General features: G+C 49.8%; 1 protein-coding gene across 6 annotated transcripts; it reads left to right on the top strand.

Moving 5' to 3' along the window:
• Positions 1-2,512: 2,512 nt before the first annotated feature.
• LOC141748618 (nucleoporin NUP35-like) lies at positions 2,513-12,832 on the top strand. Of its 6 annotated transcripts, none has more exons than XM_074600992.1 (11): positions 2,513-2,674; positions 3,440-3,524; positions 4,183-4,279; positions 6,841-6,968; positions 8,500-8,560; positions 9,169-9,310; positions 9,706-9,775; positions 9,866-9,994; positions 11,554-11,724; positions 12,121-12,151; positions 12,617-12,832. In XM_074600992.1, the coding sequence occupies exons 6-11, from the start codon at positions 9,177-9,179 to the stop codon at positions 12,727-12,729; spliced, it is 648 nt and encodes a 215-aa protein (XP_074457093.1). In that variant the 5' UTR covers positions 2,513-2,674; positions 3,440-3,524; positions 4,183-4,279; positions 6,841-6,968; positions 8,500-8,560; positions 9,169-9,176; the 3' UTR covers positions 12,730-12,832. The 6 variants fall into 6 exon arrangements, with proteins under 6 accessions (XP_074457093.1, XP_074457090.1, XP_074457092.1 ...); XM_074600990.1 differs by having other exon boundaries at positions 2,522-2,674; positions 3,364-3,524; XM_074600989.1 differs by lacking the exon at positions 3,440-3,524.
• Positions 12,833-14,759: the final 1,927 nt, after the last annotated feature.

Genomic DNA, 14,759 nt, shown 5'->3' with positions numbered 1-14,759 from the left:
ACTGACAGGCAATGTACCCGTGGTCTTTGCTGACTTTGAGATGCGAAGATACGTTATCAAATGATCCTAGATAATAGTTCTAGATAATAAGGGTTGAAATACAGCTTTTTAGTATCTGTTTACATTATGTCATGCCTCTTTTTAAGACTGTGATGGAAAACTTTGCAAGAAGCTCTGCGTCCCCGATGTCTTCAGTTTTCACTCCACCTACAAAATCCGTGGCCAGCACACCAGTACAGCCTGCAAATTATACGACAAGGTTCCCCACAATGAGACCTCTCGTACCACCATATAAAGCCTTCGCTAGTGACTACCAGGTAAGTTAAGGGGAACAGAAGCGTGTGTTTCTGTGTGCTGTCTCCTCTTAGTTGTATGAGGCTGTACGCACGTTCACTTCAATGTGAGCTTAGCCTTCACCTTTTCCTCCTGTCATTTCTTTCAAGATGTGTTTCAAGTACAAACTCTCTCTGTTCAGTCTCAAAAATAATAATAACAATAGCAGTAGTGATGACGATAATAATGATGATAGTAGGAATCAAATAAAGCGATTGAGGACTTGACGTGATTCCAGAGGTTTTGAAAATCTTTCAAACCTATTTTGTCAAAATCTAGTAACACTTTGGAAAAGAAAAAAACCCTGTGTATTTTAAAAAGAATTAACTGTGTGATCGCTGATTCTGTTTTCTCTCTTCCTCTTTCCCGCTGCCTTCTAGGTGTTTTTGGACGGAGAATCTCCTAGGAAAGGTGAAAGTATGGCATTTTAAACAATGGAATATGTGTTTGGCTGGTAACACACAGGAGGGAGTAAAACACCAAGTTGGTCAGGGTTTGAAGTAGGCTACTGGCATCCGTGGTTAGTTGTATAACTACTGGTGGCGGTATTTTAACTTACGTCTCACCTGTTATGCCTTCAGTTAATTCAGCAGATATGTAGCTTGCACTTTGAAGGCTGGTAATGTAGACGTGATTTTAAAAACTGAGTAGGTGTAAAGAGAAGTGCTTTTTCCCCATTTGTGCTCTATTGTGTGATTGTAGAAAACGTATCAGCACTGACCATTTTTTTCCCTCTGTAATTACTTTCTGTAAATTACTTCCCAGTAAGTTGGAAATGTTTAAAATGGGGGGTTGTTTCCCGATGCCTTTGAACTTATTTTTTGTTTGGTTGTGGTTTGTTTTTTTGTTTTGTGTTTTTTTTTTGTTTTTGAAAGGTGGTGGACTCCTTGGAGGAAGAACACTGTGCACAGCTGGCTCCCCAGGACTGGGACTGTTCTTAGTATTTGTGATGTTAATGTTTTTTTTAGCATTCATTGCTGTTTTATAATTATCTCTGGCATCATGTTCTCAATGTCATAGCAACTTTTTAACTCGTTGTTTTATAGATAAAGCTAAATAAAGTTAAGTTTTTCCTTGTATTGTTTTTTAAATGGCTGTGAGGACGTTTTTCTGTAATGCATATAAACTGTGCTTCTATCAACAAAGTCATATTTTCCACTTCTTGGGAAGTAAAACTCAAGGGATCAGGGCCAGCCAGCATGGGTTTAGGAAAGGGAGGTCCTGCTTAACCAACCTGATCTCTTTCTGTGACGACGTGACCTGCCTTCTGGGCGGGGGGAAGGCTGTGGACGTTGTCTATCGGGGAGGCCGATACCAGATTTGTGTGGCCGCACAGTCAGCAATGTGGGAATATTTGTCTGTGTTCTTCTCTGAGCAGTATGAATGAGTAGTTAACAGCTTCACTGATTAACTTCATGTCCTGGGCGGTCCAGAAGTTCCACTTTTTGCTGTCTTCTGCCTAAGTCAGCAGCTGCAGCAGAACAAACACGTGCGACACGTCCTTTGGTTTCACACCCTCTTCGAGGTCAGGCACCTTCTGTGGTGTCTCGGCCACATCCCGGCCAAAACCTCTCGACCAACAGGCTTTTCTCTGTGGAGGTCACCGATGGGCGCCCAGGGCACAGGACGAAGCTGGGGCTCGTGCTGAGTAAAGTCCCCAGAGCACCTGGGGAGAAGCGAGGTTTCTGCCTCGGGCCGCTTGGGGCTTCACCGATGGGAGTCCAGAAGAAGCCCCTGCGCGGGCAGATTCCGCGTCGTCTGAGGTGATTTTCCCGCATGTGCTGAGCGAGGCTTCTGGAGCGCCGGTCGGGCAGTGCGCCAGGCTTTTTTCGTGCTTTCGCAAATAAACCTCTACAGTTTTTAAGAAGAAAAAGCCGTGTTTTGGTGAATCCCGCCTGCCCGGCCGCACGGCCCCGCCGCCATGGCACCGGCCCCCGCCGCAGCGCCCTCACCATGGCAAGCGCTGTGGCGCGCATGCGCGGGAGAATGGGCCAATCACAGCGCGGGCACCGCGCTCCCATTGGTCGGGTGGCGTCGCTTCGCCGCGCTCCGATTGGCCGTAGCGCATCGCCGGGGCGGGGCAGGATGGGGATTGACGGCGAGGATTGACGACCACTGGAGCCCAGCTGCCTAGGAGCGGAGTGGGCGATGGCCAATGGGCGCGCGGCGTGGGCGGGCCGTCGGCGGCGGGCCGGAAGGGAAGGGGGCGTGGGGAAAATGGCGGGCAGGTGGAAGCGGGCGCGGAGGGGCCCGTGGGGAAAGCGGGTCCTGGCGGGCGGGTCGTCGCGGTCCGGTCCGGGGCCGCGGCGAGCACGTCGTGAAGCATCGGGACCTCGTCAAGGTGAGGCAGGGGGCGGCGGGGTCCCGAGGCGAGACGGGGGGACGTGAGGGGGGCACGGGGAGCCTGCGTGGTCACTGTGGTGTCGGAGGGGGCTGGCTGGGCCCGGCTTCCCGCGGGGTCCCTTCGGCCGGGAGGGGTTGGGGTGCGCTGCTGGCGATGCCGGAGCAATGAAACCCGGAGCGGCGGTCCTCGAGCGGCGGCCGGGCCGAGCTGGTGCCGCCCCGCAGGGACGCGGGGCCGGGCCCTCGGTAGTTCCCCAGCGCTCCCCACAACCGTCTCCAACAAGTTTTTTTGCCCAAGGAGAGGCTACGTTTAAAAGTTAATGAGTTTCCTCTCAAACGTGCCCCTCCATGCAATTGAGTTATGATAACGAAACCCCCCAAAATGACACAACTCGTGGAGATCTGGGCCGTTTCTGGACACATATTGCTTGCGGGCAAATGTCCTCGGGGTACAGATGGTCTGCACGTCACGCTCTGAGGAGACAGTCTGCTGAGAGAGGGGAAGACACAAGGTCCTGGGGTTTTTGTTTGTTTGTTTTGTGGGGATGTGAGTTTTTGGGGGGGCGTGTGTGTGTGTGTGTGTGTGTGTGTGCTTTCAAAAAGAGAGTGCGATGTTGACTGCAGGTGGCAGCCTGCAGAGCTCTGCTGCTGCCTGAGCTCTCCTTGTCTTTTTCCCTCCTCTTTCAGGGCTGTGACTTTCAGTCGGGTAATTTTAGAAGAGCAGTTAAGTGACTTGTCTGTGTAAAAGTGCTGGTAATTGCAGGAAGGTAACTGCTTGAACCCGTTGTGAAAATGTTGGCTCCAAGTGGAATTTCTGAAGGAAGAGCAGCCATGTCAGGAAGCGAATGGCAAGTTGCGCATCCTCTGAAAGGGGTGCGGGTGAAGCTGAGCTTGGGCGTGCAGCCTGCGCTGTCGGGGACGCTCGGGGGCTCCTCGCCAAAGCAGCCGGGCGTGCGCGGGCACCCGCAGGGTTGCGCTCTGGTCTGAGAGCGTGCCCTGCTTTTGCTGTTGGGCGAGGGAATAGAGCGTGTGCCCGGTAAAGCCAAGGGCAGCCAAAAGCTGGGAGGGAGCCTGCGCGGGTTTGGTGGCGCAAGGGCAGTTTGAAAAGATCGTGGCCGTTTGGAGAAACGGCCTGGGAAAAACAGCTGCTTTGTTGCAAGGAGGCAGTTTGGAAGGACACGTGGTTGCTGCACCCTTTAAGAAAAATATTCAGCTCAGGACGTATAGGGTGAGGAGACCTAGGCTCTGCTTGGCTCGAGAAAATGTCCGTAGGCGTCTGTGCCTGTCAGCTGCGTGTGCTGGGGAAAGTGGCTCTGGGGGAAGTAAAGCTGCCAGCGAGTCAAAAAAATGCCAAGCTCTAGTGGCCGGTATCAATTACTGTGCCAGAGATGGTGCCCAATGCTTTTTCCTCCACTCGGCTGCAGCCTCTGCAAACCCCCACGGAAGAAGGAGGCCTTGGACTGCTACCCAGCTTTGGGCTAAAGGTTTTTTTTCCTCTCTCGGCAGAATGTCAACTGCCAGCGTTTCTCCGTGGTTGCCCTTTTGTTGTGCGGTGACAGCGCAGGACCGATGGAAAGGATCCGGAGTGCTCTGTGAGTACGAGGTACGTCTGCGATGGGTGTCTGCTTTCTTCCGAAAGTCCTGGTAGTGTGGACTTTGAAGTTAACACGAGGGCTTCGTCAGCTCTCCTTCTATAGTTTTTGTATGAAATATTTTAACAAAACAGTACAAATAATATAAGGTCTGTTCTGGCGCACGTTAGGCCCATGCAAGGCGTACTTCCCTGCATTTGCTTTCTCTTCCTGAAAGCACAGTCGTCTTCTCTTTCTGTGTGCTTGCTCTTAAGTGATGCTGTGAAAATAACTGTGGACTAAAAGGGGGAAGAAACTGTTTGTGAGATTTCAGATGTTCAGGAGAAGCAGGCTCTGTGTTCCTGATAAAAGCTTTATGCTTTTCAGTCAGTGTTTAGGATACCTTATAGCAGGACTCGAGAAACCTTACTGAGATACTGGCATCTGTCCTAAAGCAATCGAGGTCCAATTGCTTTTCCACGAAGCATCAGCAGCCTCGTAACTAGTGAGGGTGAGTCCTGCTGTGGTTTTGCCGAGTGGTTGCTTCCATGGTGTCCTTTGTCCGTAACATAAGGTGTGTCATTTTGATGTTGGTTGGAAAGAGATTTTCCAAAATAGAACCGTTTCTCACTGAAGGCACTTGCCTTTTTATGAAGCTCCCGTCAGAGCGGGCCCTCAGAGATGAAGCACTGGGCCATAGAAGTCGTGAGCAACGAGACTTGGCGCTCTCTTTGCACTTCTTTGCCGGCCTTTGTGCTCTCGGTTGTAACAGTGGAGATATCATAGAACCCTGTTCCTATGGATTGCAGCCCCGGGGATTTGATTTCCTCCCCCCCACCCCCGACCTTGGAGAGTAAAACCATTGGGAGGGATCTCTTATCTCGCTGATTTTTCTATGCTAAATGAAACTTTTTTAAAAAAAAGCTGAAACTGTGTCATTTACAAACTGACTGGCAGCGTTTAAAACTGCCACTGCTAATTAGCTGTGGCGTACATTTGGCGAGGCGCACTGAAGCAGTTAGGTATTTGTTGCACGTGTTTAAAAGGAGAGGCAACTGAATGTAATGGGCTCTTTTCCCCTGGTATTTTGACGGGGAGCTCTGGACTTCTGCATTTCTGTATGCCATCACCTCCTGGAACAGGTAGATGTCCTGTGAAACTAGATAATCGACTTTGTTACTGCTTTCCTCAATAGACAAAAATCATCCCGAGGTTTCTGAGGTGATTTTCCCGCGTGTGCTGAGCGAGGCTTCTGGAGCGCCGGTCGCCCCTCGCTCGTCGGCTCCCGGCCCGCAGGAGCGGCTCCCCCCGGCCCGACACCCGAACGCGGTCTGCCAGCGCAGCCCCGTCTGTTTCTCGGGGAAAGCCCTTGGCCGTGCAGACGCCTCCGGGCCCAGCACAGGCTTCCCCCGGCCCGGCCCGGCCGTCTTGGCCGCGGGGCCGCCGCCCCTTCCCGGCCCCGCGCCCCCTGCGCCTCTGCCCCGCGCCGCCGGGCCCCGCGCGCGCCGCTCCCGCCGGCCGTTGGGCTCGCGCGGAGCCGTTGGGCGGCGCGAGGCGCCTCGGGGGTGGCGGTTGCCCGGCCGAGGTCGCCCGGCTCTTCCCCCCGGCGCTGCCCGCGCTCCGCTGGCCGCGTTTTAGAGGCTGTTGGAGTTAGCGCAGCAGACGAGGCGATGGCTCCCGGCGCCCCGGCCTCACCCAAGGCAGGAGACGAGGCTCGGTTTCTGCCCGAGTTCCTCACGGGCGCTTTACCCGATTCAGTGGGTCGGCCCGTACCAGATTTACGCGGCCGCACAGTCAGCGTGTGGGAATTTTGGGCACTACTTGCAGGTCAGAGTTGGTTGCGTGCTGAAAACTTGTCCTGAAAGTCAAAATTTGGTCAAGATAATTGTCGATACTCCTGTCTTTCAATTTCAAGCAGAATTGGACTCCGTGATCCCTATGGGTCCCTTCCAACTTGAGATAGTCTAGGGTTGGTGGTCTCCTGCTCTCCTGCTTGACGATCTTGTCTGCCCTGCCACCCCCCGGTGCCTCCAATACAAGCCGCTGAGGGAAATATTCATGAAATTGAAAATAGTCATGTGAATTTCACCTGGTAGTTTTTAAAAGGGTTTACTACAGCCTCAGGGTGTCAACTCGAGGCAAGAGGGAACCAGGAAGACGGTAACACAGGCCTCCCAGAAGGGGTGGTTAAGTATGTCACTGGAACTGGAAACCTTGCTGGGAGGAGAGTGCTTTGTAGAATACACTGTAACAGTTCTTGGATGTCTCTGGGGTTTTTTGTTTCTCTGGTTGGTTGTTGTTTTTTTTTTTCCCCTTGGGGTAAACATACAAAATGTTCAGAGATATGCCAAGGTCTTTCAGTCAGTTTAATTCTTGATACGTGTGTAAGGAAGCAGGTTGTGACACCTGTGCGATATTTACATAGAACAATCCAACCTGAAGAGTTTGGTAGGCCAGATGGTTTTGCAGGCCTCCAGTGAAAGAATCAACAGCCTTCCCTGGCCAAAATTCCTGTTGAACTTTCAAGAACAAGTAGCAGCAGAGTAAAATTCCAAGACTTCTCAGGCTCTTCATTTGTTCCTTTTGATTGCAGGGTTATCGTCCTCACTACCAGAAGTCCCTAAGGGTAAAGATAGAAGTGGTGCTCCACCAGTCAGAAGCCTGCGTGACGAATGCTTTAGACCTGGACTTGGATCAACACCTCTAGGCTCAAGAATACCAGTAAGTGGCTTAGACACCAGCCTGCTCGTAGGGGAAGACGTGAGGTAGTTTCCTGCTTCAGTGAATTCTTTTAACTGAGTTGTATCAACTGCCGTAGCAGAATGCCTGGTGGGTTCTTCGGCTCATGCTGTCGCGTAGTCTGGTTGCTTGGTGAGCCTGTTCCTGTGCGGCCCAAACGCGAGCTGCAGTGGTGGAGCTGTCTCCTACTGGGTTTGAGTTTGGGTACTGTAGAGAATGACAAATGCAAATCCTGCCTCTGCTATGCTTTGTCCATGACAAATGCAGTCTTGTTGCAGCTTTTCACCCTCCGGTAAATGTATTGGGCTGCTGATTGCCAGAAGGGTCCAAATATGTGTTATCTTTTCTTTTTGTGGGCACTAGAGGCATTTCCTGAACTAGGAGGAATTTTGCGCTGAGAGCGATATCTCACCAAACTTTGGGCCGGGAGGTGGGGTTGATTTTGAAAGAGTAACAGTAAAATTTCTAGAAGGTCATTCTAACAATAAGCGCCGCTACCTCCTTCAACTGAGCAGTCAAGTGATAGTTGGTTCTTTTTTGGTGAACATGATTCTGTTGATACAAGGAGAAGGCCTCACTGAATGAGCAGTCTTTTGTGTGCGTGTTGCCTTCTGAAAAGTTTATTCTGCAAGTTTGAGTTCTCTGGGAAGGAGGGAACCCGACTGTCCTAAAGGACAGGATATTTAAAAAAGCCCCAATAAAAATGAGCAGCTATCAGAAGGCATGTCGCTAGGCCTCCTGGTGCTCCAGTTTGTTTGATCTTGTACCTACCAAATGCCATGGTTCGGGCTAAAAATGTACTGAAATAGTTTGGGATGTTGAAATCCTTCTATGTTAAAAAGAAATAACTCCTTCAGTGCAGTTGCGCTCAGTGGTTGAGAGGAAAAGGAAGCGAGTGCGGAGGCTTACAAGTGGGGGTGATGCTCTCATGATTTCTAAGCCTTTTAGACAGTGAAAATCGGATGCTGGTGACTTGTGATCCTGGCATCCTTTCCGTCGGGAGGCAGGTGAATGCGTGAGTTGCTCTACTCCAGCAACAGTGAGATGCCTGTTTTGAAGAAGTTAACCTATAAGTTTCTGAGCGTCAGTACCTAAAGCTACTTGGTTTCCCAAAGCATACGGGATTGGTGTTAGGTAAGGGTTTTTTCAGATCCTGTTACCTAAAGCTCACCCTAAGCCTAACTAAGCTTTCTTCTTGTAGACCTTGTAAGGCTGAGTAATCAGCTGGAAATTCCAGAACGTAAGAGTTGAGGCTCCTGGATGTCCAGACTCTCTGCTAGACTCTATGTCAGAATGTAAAAACATTGTCACATAACTTTTCATGAACAACTTTTAGTCGTCTTGTATTAAGTCTACGTGGAAACGTCTGTTCTTAGTCTTAAAAGCCAGGAGTAACTTAAGGCAAACAGTTACTCTTCTTGTCTGGTGCTTAAGTTCCCTGGAAATGATCTCTGCTGATCCGAGAAGTGTACCTGTAAGAATGATTTGTTACGCTTTCTGTGTTTTAATGCAGGCCAGCTTTTCTGTAACACAGAGCCCATTGGTTGGAAGCGTGCCATCAACTCCTGGATCAGGTAGATGTCCTGTCAAAACAGATAATCGGCTCCCTTACTGCTTTCCTCAATAGACAAAAATCATTGCTGCATCAGCTCCTTGCTAATTTATGAAGGAGTGGCATCTTTCTTTACTAGCTTTGCAAAAGGTACGTGGATGTGAAATACTTTTCCACTCTGAGAGCGACTGAATTGCAATCAACTTTACTTACGCCTTCTTCAAAATGTGTTGTTGAACTGAGCACAGAGGTGGTTGTACTTGAGTGAAGCCACTGAGACGGATGGGTCTTCTTCCATCTTCATAAAGTTCCCTATCTTCTGTATGAACCTGTGGCTTCTTGCTAAGCTTAATTGTGCTGCCTTGTTCCTGTTTGGGGTCTGTGTTCAGCTGCTGGTGTCCAGGGCTGAAGGGGAAAGTTAGGGTGTGAGTCATAAAATTTCCTAGCGTGCTTGCAGACGTGAAGGTCGGGTTGATTTGCTGGTTGTCTGTGTCTGCAGGTGAATCTCCCCCAGGCTCTTCCATAAGCAAATGAAATGCTTGCTACTGACTTGATTCTTTCCGTGTAGGCTCCTAAGCTTGTCTGTCTGGCAAAAGTAATTTGTGAAAGAATGCCATTTCAATTTGACAGCTTCAAGTATGTTCGGTCCTGCAAGCGTTGGGCAGCCTAGGAAGACGACTCTTTCTCCTGCTCAGCCAGATCCTTTTTATACTCGAGGTGATTCCCAGAGGTCAGAGGATCAATGGGATGCCGCATGGGTAACTGTATTTGGGTAAGTGGATTTCCAAAGTATTAGAAAAATCAGGGCTGAAATCTCGGCAACGTGTGGAAAGAGGTACTTGGACGTGCTCTTTTCTGGCATTCCTAGGTTCTGCCGGAAATACAGCTGTGGTTAAAGCCAGTAACTGCACCGATGTTAGTGAAGCACCTGAACTTAAGCTGCCTGTTATTTTTTTTTTCAAGTTAGAAAGGCAGCCTTCTAACCATCGAGGTGTGGTGAAGTAAAAGAGCCTAGCTGAGAATATTCCTCAAGTCGCTGCTTCTGAAATGGCACGAACGCCCTTGGCTCTTTTGGATTTCTGAAAACCCTTCATAGGGTTCTGTTGTAGCACCAGACTCCATAAACTACTCATTGTAATTTTTTGCATATTTTCTCCCATGTTTCAGATTTCCTCAAGCATCAGCTTCCTATCTTCTTCTACGATTTGCTCAGTATGGAAACATATTAAAGCATGTGGTATGTCTTAGCTTGAGATCAATTTCTGAAAAGCTTCTGGCTCGTTCTTTAAAAGGCTGAGCGTCACAGTTGTCCCTTAATCTCACCTAGGTGTCCGACACAGGAAACTGGATGCATATTTGCTATCAGTCTAAGCTTCAAGCCCGGAAAGCCTTAAGCAAAGATGGAAGAATTTTTGGTGAATGTATCAGGATTGGTGTCAAGCCCTGTACGGATAAAGTAAGTTAACAGTTGTTTTTATTGAAGTAGAAGGCACTGTGGTTTTGGGCTTCCTCTTTATTTGTCCCGACGTCTTCTATTTTTTCCGTTTTGAATTGCAAAGCCTAGGAACGTAACTTCTGTGGGCAGAGTCTCTCCTACCTTACATAAGCGTTTGGCAAAATTTCCTGCCGAGAAGGTTCACGATTGGAAAGTTCTGTGCTGCTTGGAAGTCACCCTGCCCCCACCAAACCATGTTCCTTTCTTTTCAATAGTGGCTGGAGTGGGGCTGGCTGTATTTCAAGCTAATTTGATCACGGGCTGTTAGTTTTTAGGCGTCGACAGTGCTCTGCCCATGAATTCCTGCAACCCTTTGCATTGGTTACCGTACAGGTGCGGGCTTCTGGTAGGGCTTCTGGTCTCTTCTTACCTTCTTTGCAGTTTTGGCGTCCAGTTTGTATCAATGACTGAATTGCCCAAAAGCTGAAACTCGAGAAGCAACGATCCAAGACACGTAATTGTCAGGTCTCTGGTCTTTGTTGCTTTGAATTTTCTGTCTCTTGTGCACGGTGTGTCCACTTTCAAATACCAATGAATAAGCCCATAATCCTTAACCTGTATTTTTGGAGGCAAGGGAGAATTCTGGAGACCAATGCGTTTGTGGGTTTGGCGTTAGTCTGTAAAGCTCGTCCTTGCAATTGGCAACTAGATAGCATGGCTTTGACAGGAGTGCTTGGGCTTCTGATTTAAAAGGAGCAGTTAGTTGCCCGGCTCAGTGCCCCCTGTGTTGAGCAGAGCGAGCTGCCGCCCCCACTGGAGACTACTCCTATCCTGTGTTTTGGATAGCCACCTCCTGCCAGATGTGCTGCTGGATTCCTGTTGTCTTGAGGCTGGTTGAAGGCTCTGCTCCGCTGAGTTGAAATGTGGCAAATTGGGTCTCCCCAGGCTGGTTGTCATTTCCCACCTTGTTTCCTCTGGGCTCTTGGGGAACTCGTGGTTCCCATCAAGTCACTCGCTGCCTCTTCCGTTTGACGTGCATTCCCTTCTAAACACCAGCTTACAGAAACGGAGCCTTCTGACCGCTTTCTAGCGTTTGGTAAGGGGACTGAGTGAAACTCCGTGGCAAACTGAATCTGAGCCAAGAGCTGCAAGTTGGTAAAGGATTGGAGTCGCTCCTGTAGGGATCGGGTCAAAGATTTTGAGAAGTATTTAGAAAGAGGTGGTTGTGCCACGTATGTTCAGCTGGGCCTGAGAAAAAGATACTGCTTGAGGCTTGCTGCAAGTCTGACAATTTTTCTATTTTCTCTCGACTCTTTCAAACTTGGCTGCCACTGAGTACGTGCAGGGAAGAGATTTCAAGCTTCCACTGCTTCGCAATGGCATAATGCAACGTATCAATGCTTGCGGTGGGGGAAATGCTTGGTGGTGCTCTGTACTGACAGGCAATGTACCCGTGGTCTTTGCTGACTTTGAGATGCGAAGATACGTTATCAAATGATCCTAGATAATAGTTCTAGATAATAAGGGTTGAAATACAGCTTTTTAGTATCTGTTTACATTATGTCATGCCTCTTTTTAAGACTGTGATGGAAAACTTTGCAAGAAGCTCTGCGTCCCCGATGTCTTCAGTTTTCACTCCACCTACAAAATCCGTGGCCAGCACACCAGTACAGCCTGCAAATTATACGACAAGGTTCCCCACAATGAGACCTCTCGTACCACCATATAAAGCCTTCGCTAGTGACTACCAGGTAAGTTAAGGGGAACAGAAGCGTGTGTTTCTGTGTGCTGTCTCCTCTTAGTTGTATGAGGCTGTACGCACGTTCACTTCAATGTGAGCTTAGCCTTCACCTTTTCCTCCTGTCATTTCTTTCAAGATGTGTTTCAAGTACAAACTCTCTCTGTTCAGTCTCAAAAATAATAATAACAATAGCAGTAGTGATGACGATAATAATGATGATAGTAGGAATCAAATAAAGCGATTGAGGACTTGACGTGATTCCAGAGGTTTTGAAAATCTTTCAAACCTATTTTGTCAAAATCTAGTAACACTTTGGAAAAGAAAAAAACCCTGTGTATTTTAAAAAGAATTAACTGTGTGATCGCTGATTCTGTTTTCTCTCTTCCTCTTTCCCGCTGCCTTCTAGGTGTTTTTGGACGGAGAATCTCCTAGGAAAGGTGAAAGTATGGCATTTTAAACAATGGAATATGTGTTTGGCTGGTAACACACAGGAGGGAGTAAAACACCAAGTTGGTCAGGGTTTGAAGTAGGCTACTGGCATCCGTGGTTAGTTGTATAACTACTGGTGGCGGTATTTTAACTTACGTCTCACCTGTTATGCCTTCAGTTAATTCAGCAGATATGTAGCTTGCACTTTGAAGGCTGGTAATGTAGACGTGATTTTAAAAACTGAGTACGTGTAAAGAGAAGTGCTTTTTCCCCATTTGTGCTCTATTGTGTGATTGTAGAAAACGTATCAGCACTGACCATTTTTTTCCCTCTGTAATTACTTTCTGTAAATTACTTCCCAGTAAGTTGGAAATGTTTAAAATGGGGGGTTGTTTCCCGATGCCTTTGAACTTATTTTTTGTTTGGTTGTGGTTTGTTTTTTTGTTTTGTGTTTTTTTTTTTGTTTTTGAAAGGTGGTGGACTCCTTGGAGGAAGAACACTGTGCACAGCTGGCTCCCCAGGACTGGGACTGTTCTTAGTATTTGTGATGTTAATGTTTTTTTTAGCATTCATTGCTGTTTTATAATTATCTCTGGCATCATGTTCTCAATGTCATAGCAACTTTTTAACTCGTTGTTTTATAGATAAAGCTAAATAAAGTTAAGTTTTTCCTTGTATTGTTTTTTAAATGGCTGTGAGGACGTTTTTCTGTAATGCATATAAACTGTGCTTCTATCAACAAAGTCATATTTTCCACTTCTTGGGAAGTAAAACTCAAGGGATCAGGGCCAGCCAGCATGGGTTTAGGAAAGGGAGGTCCTGCTTAACCAACCTGATCTCTTTCTGTGACGACGTGACCTGCCTTCTGGGCGCGGGGAAGGCTGTGGACGTTGTCTGTCTGGACTTTGGTAAGGCCTTTGTCACCGTCCCCCACAGCATTCTCCTGGAGAAGCTGGCGAATCATGGCATAGACAAGCGTACTCTTTGCTGGGTTAAAAACTGGCTGGATGGCCGTGCCCAGAGAGTTGTGATTAATGGGGTGAAAGCCTTGTGGCGGCCCGTCACCAGTGGTGTCCCTCGGGGCTCAGTTTTGGGGCTGGCTTTGTTTAATGTCTTTATCAACGATCTGGATGAGGCCATTGAGTGCACCCAAGGGCCGGGTCCTGCATTTCGGTCACAGCAAGCCCAAGCAACGCTTCAGGCTTGGGGAAGAGTGGCTGGAAAGCTGCCCGGCAGAAAAGGACCTGGGGGTGCTGGTGGACGGCCAGCTTAACATGAGCCAGCAGTGTGCCCAGGTGGCCAAGAAGGCCCACAGCATTCTGGCCCGTATCAGGAATAGCGTGGCCAGCAGGAGCGGGGAAGCGATGGTGCCTCTGTACCGGGCCCTGGTGAGGCCTCACCTCGAGTGCTGTGTTCAGTTCTGGGCCCCTCTGTACAAGAGGGACGTTGAAGTGCTGGAGCGTGTCCAGAGGAGAGCTACCAGGCTGGTGAGGGGTCTGGAGACCAGGTCATATGAGGAGAGGCTGAGGGAGCTGGGCATGTTTAGCTTGGAGAAGAGGAGGCTGAGGGGAGACCTCATTGCCCTCTACAGCTACCTGAAGGGAGCCGTTGGGCGGCGTGAGGCGCCTCGGAGGTGGCTGTTGCCCAGCCGAGGTTGCCCGGCTCTTCCCCCCGGCGCTGCCCGCGCTCCGCTGGCCACGTTTTAGAGCGGAGGAGGCGATGGCTCCCGGCGCCCCGGCCTCACCAAAGGCAGCAGACGAGGCTCGGTTTCTGCCCGAGTTCCTCTCGGGCGGTTTACCCGATTCGGCGGGGAGGCCGATACCAGATTTGTGTGGCCGCACAGTCAGCATGTGGGAATATTTGTCTGTGTTCTTCTCTGAGCAGTATGAATGAGTAGTTAACAGCTTCACTGATTAACTTCATGTCCTGGGCGGTCCAGAAGTTCCACTTTTTGCTGTCTTCTGCCTAAGTCAGCAGCTGCAGCAGAACAAACACGTGCGACACGTCCTTTGGTTTCACACCCTCTTCGAGGTCAGGCACCTTCTGTGGTGTCTCGGCCACATCCCGGCCAAAACCTCTCGACCAACAGGCTTTTCTCTGTGGAGGTCACCGATGGGCGCCCAGGGCACAGGACGAAGCTGGGGCTCGTGCTGAGTAAAGTCCCCAGAGCACCTGGGGAGAAGCGAGGTTTCTGCCTCGGGCCGCTTGGGGCTTCACCGATGGGAGTCCAGAAGAAGCCCCTGCGCGGGCAGATTCCGCGTCGTCTGAGGTGATTTTCCCGCATGTGCTGAGCGAGGCTTCTGGAGCGCCGGTCGGGCAGTGCGCCAGGCTTTTTTCGTGCTTTCGCAAATAAACCTCTACAGTTTTTAAGAAGAAAAAGCCGTGTTTTGGTGAATCCCGCCTGCCCGGCCGCACGGCCCCGCCGCCATGGCACCGGCCCCCGCCGCAGCGCCCTCACCATGGCAAGCGCTGTGGCGCGCATGCGCGGGAGAATGGGCCAATCACAGCGTGGGCACCGCGCTCCCATTGGTCGGGTGGCGTCGCTTCGCCGCGCTCCGATTGGCCGTAGCGCATCGCCGGGGCGGGGCAGGATGGGGATTGACGGCGAGGATTGAC

Source organism: Larus michahellis, chromosome 9, assembly GCF_964199755.1.
Source record: "Larus michahellis chromosome 9, bLarMic1.1, whole genome shotgun sequence".
Classification (NCBI taxonomy): domain Eukaryota; kingdom Metazoa; phylum Chordata; class Aves; order Charadriiformes; family Laridae; genus Larus; species Larus michahellis.
This window is presented reverse-complemented; position numbering and strand designations above follow the sequence as displayed.

Coding starts and splice junctions, on each gene's coding strand:
- LOC141748618 (XM_074600989.1), top strand. CDS start 9,177: ATGTTCGGTCCTGCAAGCGTTGGGCAGCCTAGGAAGACGACTCTTTCT. Junction 11,725..12,120: donor CCTTCGCTAGTGACTACCAG/GTAAGTTAAGGG, acceptor GCTGCCTTCTAG/GTGTTTTTGGACGGAGAATC. Junction 12,152..12,616: donor CGGAGAATCTCCTAGGAAAG/GTGAAAGTATGG, acceptor TGTTTTTGAAAG/GTGGTGGACTCCTTGGAGGA.